This window comes from Eublepharis macularius, chromosome 3, assembly GCF_028583425.1.
Source record: "Eublepharis macularius isolate TG4126 chromosome 3, MPM_Emac_v1.0, whole genome shotgun sequence".
In the NCBI taxonomy this organism is placed as follows: Eukaryota; Metazoa; Chordata; class Lepidosauria; order Squamata; family Eublepharidae; genus Eublepharis; species Eublepharis macularius.
In genome coordinates this window covers 52,615,405-52,625,590 of record NC_072792.1, presented here as the reverse complement: position 1 = coordinate 52,625,590, position 10,186 = coordinate 52,615,405, and the positions used below count along the sequence as shown (strand labels likewise).

General features: G+C 42.2%; 1 protein-coding gene across 4 annotated transcripts in view; it reads left to right on the top strand.

The window, feature by feature from the left end:
• Positions 1–7,976: 7,976 nt before the first annotated feature.
• Positions 7,977–10,186, top strand: part of NPAS2 (neuronal PAS domain protein 2) — an 84,273-nt gene continuing 82,063 nt past the window's right edge. For all 4 annotated transcript variants that reach the window (XM_054973309.1, XM_054973311.1, XM_054973310.1 and 1 more), the window contains exon 1: positions 7,977–8,621. In XM_054973309.1, the coding sequence (XP_054829284.1) occupies positions 8,362–8,621 (260 nt within the window). In that variant the 5' untranslated portion in view covers positions 7,977–8,361. The remainder of the gene's footprint in view (positions 8,622–10,186) is intronic.

The following is a 10,186-nucleotide window of genomic DNA, read 5'->3' as shown; positions in this document are numbered from 1 at the left end:
TTTGAGGCTAAGCCTTAGTAAGCCCTGGCTTGAACACACCCTTTCAAGCCAGAATTTGCAGCTAACAAATAAAGATTCTCCAGCATACTAAATTATTATTGTAAGCATAAATATGGCTAATAGCTGATGAGGGACTCCCTCCCATACCTTACGATAATTATTGTTTGGTTGTTTGTGACTCCTGCTGAGAAAAACGGATAGTGCTATTTTTGGAAAGTATTTAGCTGGCTCTTTTTAGAACCACACTGTTTATGTTGGCATGATAAAATATTTTAGGCTTGTTATGTGGAAGGATGAGTAGGTGTCTTTGTGGCATGGTACCATTTCTGCTGCAACATAGTGAATTAAAATAATGGATAACACTGATTTTGCCTCAATGCAAAGACTTAGAGAGATAGAGGGACTATTGCTTGGTTTTATTGTTTTCATTGTGGAGGAATCATGTGTTACTTCTTGCTCCCACAAAGCCGAAGGTACAACCTGAGACCAGTACCATTTTAAATCTGCAAGTGTTCTCAGCATTAAGCACAGAATACCTAAGACATACCATCCCCATCCATTTTTATTTTTTGTAACATAAAGCCTAATGGAGAGTTTTTGTGAACTTGAAAGCTTGCTCACTGTTTTGTGTTATTTTGCTTTGTGTTCTTGGTTTTGGATGTAGCTTCTTGGCCAACATGAAAGACTTAAACAATGGATCACCAAAACTATACAGCTGCATCAGAGTTTTTAAAAAAATCTATTACATAGTTATCAGTATACAGAAAATGACGGCAAGAACCCAAAAGACATCTAAGAACAGCATCATAAACACATGACATGGAGTTGGGCCGTAGCTTAGAAGACACAATCCCTAACAACTCCAGTGAAAAGGATATCAGGCTAGAAAAGATGTTTGCTGAAGACAATGGAGGGTAGTTTCTCAGCTATAGACAATTCTATAGGAGAAAGGTGGGAGGAGCTAAAGCAGCCATGGGAAAGCACATGTTCTGGGTGCAAAAGGTCTAGAGTCAATTAATGCTATTTTGAAAGCACCCTCTTCATTCTTCTCTTTTCTTTTCCTATATTTTACAACAGTTTCTATGCCTCTAGAGCACATTCTCAGGAAGCAGTAGAGTATTAGAACTGGGAACAATAAGCACAAGATCAAAGTTATGGAGGGAAACCATCTTCTGTGCTGGAATTACACTAGTGTAACTGTGCCTTGAGGGCCAGCAGCAGCAATCTCATCTAGACAAGCCTGCATATCCAGTATTTCCTCTGGCTTTTGTCCAACGTGTAGTGGAACATTTGGGACATGTCCTGGACTTACCTAGGCTTTTGTGTATTCATAAGTTTAATTAAGATGGATGACAAATCTTACATTGCAAAAAGGTTGTGGTCCCTAAGAGTTGTTTTTTTTCTAAATCTAAAATCCTTTCACCCCATGTTTAGCTATATTCAGTAATATAGAAACATCTTTGTGCAAAGGGGTGAACAAAAGCAACTGGATCTCTTTGGCACTGAGAGGTATGCTGAACCAGTATAACCAGTTCCTTTTCTATTTACCATTGAAACACCAGCGATAGGTGTGTGCTACAGATGGGCAAAAGGTAACTGCACTCAAGTTAACAAGTGCATTGCTAAGAGAACTTTTTTCTAAATAAGCACAAACATGAGGTACTGGCATGCATCTACAAGCCAAGCTACAAGTGACGAATGACACTTGAATGGCTAGTACACAGACTCAAGTGTATTCCTCCCTGTTCACTTGCGCTCCACTTGATCACTAAGTGGAGCGCAAGTGAACAGGGAGGAATACAAGTGAGTCTGTTCACTTGCTGTTCAAGTGTCATTCGTCACTTGTAGCTTGGCCCTACGTTTCAAAGCCATGATAGCATCTCAATCTTTAGAAGAGAAAGTGATGCTTTCTGCTGATTCCCCGCTCCAACTGCAGGTCTCCACTGTGCTTGCCATTCTGTCCCTAGGAACAATGTTTTGGAGTGCTAGGTTGGGTTGCAGCATGAGATGGAAGTGGAAAAGTTCCACTTTGCAGTGTCCAAGGATGCCTGAATACACACTTTTGTGTCAACCTGATAATGAATTTACAAGACAAACTCTTTCATATCTCCATCGCCTCCTACATCAGCAATACACTTATAGCACACTTAAGGTGCAGTATTATACACATAACAGTCAGAGCATTGTAAAATGGGTAAAGAATTGGGCATTGCTACAGCATGCACTAAATCTATTAATTCTGCAACAGATTCCTAGAGAGACCAGCTGCACCTCAAAGTGTTTTACCACAAACCAGTTCTCAGTACTTCAGTTCTCTCTGGATATAGTTTAAATATTGAGAATCAGAGACACAATTTGGAAACAGTTTTAATTTGACTGGAGAGGATAGAGAACCTTTGCCTTCCTCCCACTGTGTTGGATCCTCCCAGATTTTCTGCTGGTGCAATTGGACAAAAGGTCTCAGTTGACTTCAAAAAGCTATGCCGGGTCTTGGACAAGAACAAAAAAAAGAAAAAAACTGTGATGTGTCTGCAGTGAGGAAGACAAATGGGCAACATTGCCTTTCCTCCCACTTGCATGAGAAGAATAACTAGTAGGATCCAAGCCACTAGCTGTCATCTTTCCAAACTCCAATGCAGCTACAGAGAGGTTCCTGGTAATCAGGAAATTCAGTGGATGGGGAACATTGAAGTCTTCCATTTCTATTGTTGCTAATCCCAACAACATGCATGTAAGCGTAGACAGGAACCAAGATAACACCTATTCCAGGGCTCTGTATAATGGACTCCTGTTGAAACCTTTCTAGGTTTAGGGGGGATTGGCCTGATATTGCATGTAAAAACCTATCCTTCCAGTGTTCTCTCCTTCACTTAAATGGCTGTTTCTTTTTTCCTCCAAGTTCATTTGTCTCTCCTCCTCACTTAGCTTCTTTTCTGCACTAAATTTCCCCTCCTTTTTCTTTATCCTATATTTTTATCCAACCACAGCTGTCTCTTTCCTTCTCCGTGCGACCACGTTCTGCCTCTTCCCTGGCTTGCTCAGCCAACAGTGCCAGTAGTGTCCAGTGATGACATCACACCATGTTGGTGGGTGCATCAGAAAACCACAAGCTTCTGTAGTCTTGTGACCCTGAGACATGTTGGAGCTTTGCTCCAACTTGTCTCCTTGGTGGTCATTACGACACCCCCAGTGGTGCTCCCCATCATGCTCTGTGTCACTGTCAGTACTTCCTGCAGAAATTGCTGCCCCTGCCCCACCTTGCCCTGTTCAGCAACCAGGCTCTGGCATTTGGGGCAGCCCGCTAGAACCTCCTCAGGCTCCACAAAGTTCCTGCTGAACATCACTTTACTAAATAAGAATTATCAGGAAGTTTTATCCTATCCAATCTCAATTATAGCAATGGTTTTCTTTCACATGAAAGGTGTTTAATTGGCTTAGCTCATCTATCAACATTGTGCTACCTATTATTGAAAGTACCCTGTGTTTACCTGGTATTATTTGGACTTCCCATAAAAAGGCCATGATATTCCTCTTTTAACCTGATTACAACTTTCTCTTTCATGCTCATTTTAAAGATGCTGCAAGTCTTCTTTTTTTTGTTAACAAAGGATGATTATTCAGCATCTGTTACAATACCTTAAAGAGAATGTTGAGGCACAAAAAAAAGAAAAGATGTAGCCCCAAAAGACTTAAGAATCTTATTTGTGAAAGTACAAAGACATGAAGTCATACAATGATAACATGGTCACGGACTTTGAATCACTGCCCATGAATTCTCTATTCCTCAACTAGCATTGCTGAAAGTGGATTGAAGTACAAAGCTGCACACATTGGGATCTAGATAATAGGACTTACCTCTAAGGCTATTATGTGCTCCTTGAAAGAAAAATCTCATAATATCTTCATGTGGCATTATCTTGGGTCTTATTTCCTCAAAAGCATGCAAAGAACGTTGTTGGTGTCATTATCACCATCAATGTTAGGGGTACTTCACAGTGTGATGTAACAAACAAAAAGACTACCCCCTTCCTTTTATTTGTCAAGCCAAGTTAACAAGTGCCAGATAAAATACTTTTCAGCCCTTCTTTTACTATCCTTTTGCACATGTATAAACAGAAAGGTAAGTTCTAAAATTGTGTATGCATCAAGCTTCTGACATGTGAAAAACAGATGGTCAGTTTTAAATGTGTTTGTAACAGGTTTGATGGACTAATAGCCTTATAGATTAATACTTGCATCCCAACTTTTTTGTGCTTTTCAACACGCATGTGATTTGAGTCAAAAGGAAAAGATGTACCAAAGGCATAATAAAGGACATGCAGTTGCCATACAGGTTGTGTTTCATCAGGAGATACCCCAATTGGAGTATTGTTATTCTTCTGCTTCTCAAGATAGTTACATTAAATTTTAAAATTATTCCTTGTAACGCATTTATGATAGTCACTTGCTTTTGTTTTAAATACAGTCACTAACCACTTTGCTAATTTAGCATGTCAGCAGTCTTGACATTTCTTAAACTTTGTTAGAAATATTTTGAAAAACGGATGTTGCATACTTGAGCATCCTCAACCCATCCCTTTCTTTCATATCAGGAAAATTAAAAGTCACACTGCTGTTTACAGATCAAGCATACTTAACAAAAATTCTTCTATCCCATTCAGTGAACTACAAAAGATATCCCATAGTATTTATTTTTCTTGTTAATTCTTCTATAGGTGGAAGAAAATACTTGCTGCTTAAGAATAAAGATATATTAAGAATGGATCAATCTCAAATACCACATTTGGACAAAATTTAGTTCATCTACCAAAATGTTACTGTGCATTTAGATTCTCACTTGTTTTATATTAAATTGCAGCTGAGTTTTTATTTTGAATTTAGAACAGACACATATTGAGAAAAGATTTTTATTTTTTCACTTTGGATGAGCTGAGAAAACAGACAGAAAAAGATGCGACACTAAAGAAATTTCTGCTATAACAAGCAAAATCTTCAAACATTTGAACTGGGGTAAGAAAATCTATCAGACCAAGCTTTAAAAGTTCACACTAATAAATACTACTTACAGTTTACATCAAATGTGATGAATTCTCTGATGTTTCTAGATGTAACAATCCTAAATACATTCCCTTGGAAATAAAACAACTAAAATCTTTTATTCCTCTCTGTTGTACTTCTTGACTTCTGTCACTCACTTCTGACACTGGATCATTTAACCTTTATCTGCAATTTCCAAAAGGGGGAAAAGGCTGATATTTAGACAAAGTAAGAGACTTGTTTTAATTTTTAAACACTGGATTGAATTTGATTGTGAATACACCTCCTTAACCAGCCTGTTTTAAAGCAGAGGTGAAGAGTGCATGGCAGCAAAGAACAACAACACCAGGGCCGTTTCCACATGGCTTACCTGTGCTTACCTTTGGAACTGAGGACAGAAATCATTAAAGCTTCACATTTCAAATTCATCATAAACTTTAAAAAAATCATTTGGACAGCAAGTCAAAAATTAGACCGCTTCTTCTCTTAGGTTCTAACACACTTCCCCATACTTTACATTGGCTAGTGTTCAAAAAGAATATTAGACAAAAATGATACAAGGGGGGAATAAAGAGACTGATCTATTTTTCTAAAAGAGCTCTGTGGAAAGGTTTGCTCTAACTGACAGTGGGGTACTGCATAACCTATACCTTCAAGAGTGGAAAATTTTGGTGGTTTCCATCCCGTTTCAATTCCTGCTGGGACGCACAGCAACACCTGGTCTCTTCTATCTAGGTAAGGTGGGTATTCTGGGAGCAGCTGGGAAAGATGCTGGCTTCCAGATAGCTTTAACGCGTACAGTACAGTGGGTTCTGGATGAATAGTTTCCATTTCTGAACAATTGCCTTCTAGCCAAGGGGATCAAACTGTGGCTTGGAAACTCTGTGTGGCAGAAGTTAATAAGGAAACAGTACTCATGACAAACAAGAGAGTGGGATCATTTTTCCTATGTATGCATAGATATGTCTTATGAAGAAAGTTGTGCGGGTGTTTAGGTCACAAGGCACCCAAGTAGTACCCAAGTTTCTGTCGTAATGTACCATCTCAAGTCATTGTTAGAAGTGATTTAAATATGGCTTTTAGTCTTGAATGCAACATTTCTGAACCTATATTATTATTTAAAAAGTAAAGAATTGTTTTAATAGAAGGTACACTCTGTATTTCTGTCATTATAGTGACAGACATGGGAAATGTAAACACCTGTTTCAGATTCATTTGCAAAATGCTTCAAGTTTCTGTGAGCTGCAGTTGATACTGGAGTGAGTACTAGCTGTACATGTGTTACAACAGTCTGTTGTTTAGGCTTCTTGCAGCATGGCATCACTTTAGTACCAGCTGTTTACATATCCATCTATACATGCTTGCTCCATTCACTTGCATATGTTTTGGAGCATTTAATTAAAAAAAGACACAGAGTGGAAAACACTCTAACAAATTCAAATCTGAAGATTTTTGAAAATTAAAGATTTAAGGATTTGAACATTTTCCCCAATTTGTTTTGGCAATATTTAGAACAGAAGTGCCCTGACCTAGATAGCCTAGGAAAGCCTGATATCACCAGATCTCAGAAGCTAAACAGGGTTGGCTTTGGTTAGTAATTGGATGGGAAACCTCCAACAAAGACCAAGGTTGTAGATACAGGTAATGGCAAACCACCTCTCTTGCCATGAAAACCTCACCAGGGGTTGCCAGAAGTCAGCTATGACTTGAAGGCTAGATTTCATTTCAGAACAGAAATAGTTATCAAAGTATGAAGTGGAAGGGGAAAGAACCAGTGTGGTGTAGTGGCTAGAGCGATGGACTAGGATCTGGGTGACCCTGGTTCAATTCTCTGGTCTGCCATGAAACTCACCAGTTGACCTTGGATCAACCAGCGGAGCCCAACCTCTTTTCCAAGGGAAGGGGAGCACAGAGAAGGCAGTGACCCGGGAGTCCCTTTTCATCCCTAACCCACTTCACAGCCTCTCATGCGCACCGGTGGACTCCAGCTCACCTTAAGCTACCTCACAGGGTTTGTTGTGAGGAAAAAAGGGAGGAGAATGAGGTAAACTGTTTTGGGTCCCCATTGGGGAGGAAGACAGTATAAATGGAGTAAAATAAAATAAAAAGCAGTAGTTTATCAGGAGATAAACTACTGCTTTTTATTTTATTAGAAACCCTATTAGAAAGAATGACAGAGAATATTACAAATATACTTCTATTTTGCCACCTTTAAGAAACCCAGTGTTAGTTACAAATGTGGGGTGTGTGTTGAAGTTTCTCACTAGAATTATAGAGCTGTCATACGAAGGCCCAATAAAAGCTTAAAACACATAATGTAACATTAAAATACCAGAAATTGTGGCCCAAAATATAAACGTCTGTGTTGCAAAAATCTAGATGTGTTTAAAAGCCTCCTTTTAATACGTTCTGACTCTCACTTCTTTTAACAAAATAAATGCAAACGTTTCATGTGTTTTTGACTCTTCAAACTATGCCCAAAGTCTCCTTTTCTTTTTAGACCCTCTCCCGCCGCCTCCTCCAGAGAGTGAGAGAGAGAAAGAGAAGGTGGAGGAGGAGGAAAGGTCACTCATGTTTGGGAACAATATGTAGGTCAGTGGAACATTTCCTGCACTTGTGCAAAAGCCAGAGGAGGGAACACTCCTTTTTTTCCCGCCGCAGCTTGGCTCCTGTCCTCCCTAAAAGCGGAGCCCAGCCTCTTTTCCAAGGGGAGGGGAGCACAGAGGAGGCGGTGACCCGGGAGTCCCTTTTCATCCCTGACCCACTTCGCAGCCTCTCGCGCGTCCCGGCGGCCTCCAGCTGCTCTGCGCCAGAGAATTCCCGGCTTGTTTCCAGCAAGAAGCAGCAACCGCCGAAGGAACCTCCCCTGCTCAGCCTCCCCCGCCCTGCTAAATCGGGAGCCACACACTTCCTATTCCCGCTGGAGACACGGGCGAGAGCGAAGGAGAGAGCGAGCGAGAGGGCGCGCGCGAGGCTCCCCCGATGCTCTGAGGAGAGCTGGAAGGCGCAGGCTGCGCCCCACAACCCTCCCTCCCGGCTCAGGGTGGGAGCAGATGAGGCTCTGCCTGGGAGAATGCCCTCCTCTCGCCCCCGGGGCAGCAACTTTCCGGCCAAGAAGCCGCTGTTGGAGCCGGCGCGCTCGCAACTTAATGCTCCAAGAGCAGCCCGCGCCTGCTGGCGTCCCGCAGCCCTCCGTCTCCATCTTCCTACTCGGGAGGCTCCTGACTGCTTCTGGGTTTCTGCGGAGCCGCTTTTCCCGCCAGTCTCGGGGCAGTGCTGGCGCTGAGGGGGAGACCAGCCCGGCATGCGGCGTCCCCTCACACCATGAGAGACAGCCGGCGGTGGAGCAGCAACGGCACTAGGAGCCCCAAGCGAGGAGAAGCGGCGGGAGAGGGGCTGAGTTTGCCCGGCCTTGGGTACGACTGGAAGAGCAGCAGCGGCTCCAAGGAAAGTGGCCGCATCAAGCGCGAAAGCGGCGGCGGCAGCAAGAGCCGTTCGCACACCCAGGTCGCCACCGCGGACAGCAGCAGCATCTGGTGCGTCCTGGCCGCGCGCGCCCCCCTCTCCAAGCACAGGCTCCTCAGGTAAGAGGCGCAGGCGGCGCCTGACACAGTGACACAGATAAACAGCAGCAGGCGGGCCCCTGCGGCCGCTGCTCCCCCAATGAACGTTAGGGGGCGCCCTCGCTCGTTTTGTCAGGCGCGCACAGGCGGCGCGCTTCGATCCGGTGGCAGGACGACCCCCTGCCCCTAGGCATAGGTTCTAAGGACAGAAGCCACCATCACACCCCCTCCCCACAAATATCCCTCAGGGTAGTGTGTGAACTGTAGTGGGGAGACTGATAGCTTTCAACACATACATTGAACGCTGGATGGTTGAGAGGGATGGCTATTCTAAGTGAAGCCACCCCTCCCCACCCGAGCCTCTTAATTCCTTTTTGTCGTTTTTCATACCTGTAATTCAAATGCAGAATGCAAACTGCACTTTAAACATCGCTTTTTAAAAAAAGGCTTGTAAGCAATATTTAAATGTGTGCAAAAATAGCATAGTACAGACTGGAAAAAAATGCTAGCATTGAGTGCAGTAGGGGATCTGAGTGGTTTGAAACACTGGTTTAATTTTTGTGGGTATGGTGACCTATAAAACTATACTGAAATTTTGTAATCAACATATATGCAACAATCCTTGCATGTGTACAATTTGTCATGTATATGTAACATTATTTCAAAACTTGGTACATGGAGAAAAAAATCCAATTAATACTTTTTAAATTAATACAGAAAAAATATCACAAAATAGTGTTTGGTCCTAATAAGAAGGTGTTATGTTGCTATTATTTTTATATGCTATTCCAGTAATCTTTACAACAAGCCAGTATTATTATTAAACTCGGGGCTTTTTTTCTGGGAAAAGAGGTGGTGGAACTCAGTGGTGGAACTCAGGGCCACACAGCTGGAACAAGGAGGGAGTTTTTAAATGTTTAAATCGCCCTCAGTGAAAATGGTCACATGGCTTGTGGCCCTGCCCCCTGATCTCCAGACAGAGGGGAGTTTAGATTGCCATCCGTGCCTCCAGCAGCGCAGAGGGCAATCTAAACTCCCCTCTGTCTGGAGATCAGGGGGCGGGGCCACTGGCCATGTGACCATTTTCAAGAGGTGCCAGAACTCTGTTTCATCACGTTCCCGCTGAAAAAAAGCCCTGATTAAACTTAAGTGGCAGACTGAGGACCACTGTTGGACTGTTTTCCATTTTCTACAAAGCTGATCTCATCTAAATAATATCTGTAACCTTTGAAACGTATATATTCAAAAGGATTAATCTTTTCAAAATAATGGTCTTTAGAGTGATGTAGAAGACAGTCCCACCACACAATAGGGTTTTTTTCCTTTGTCCTTTGACTGTTTCATAAACCAGCTCAGGAGCAGCACAAATTCCTTTATAAAACTATTATACTGTAAGTCTACCTATTCATAGCCTGGAGGATACCCAAACTGCCCAGATAAGAGAGAAATGTAGTGCTGGCATTCACTTGAGAGTGACATTATGGAAATACAGATGAATACATCTTATAGGTTCTGCTGCAACTTACTTACTGAGAGATTCCTGTTAAACTTTCATTCTCCCTGAGGAGAATTTTTGGAAGAAAGAT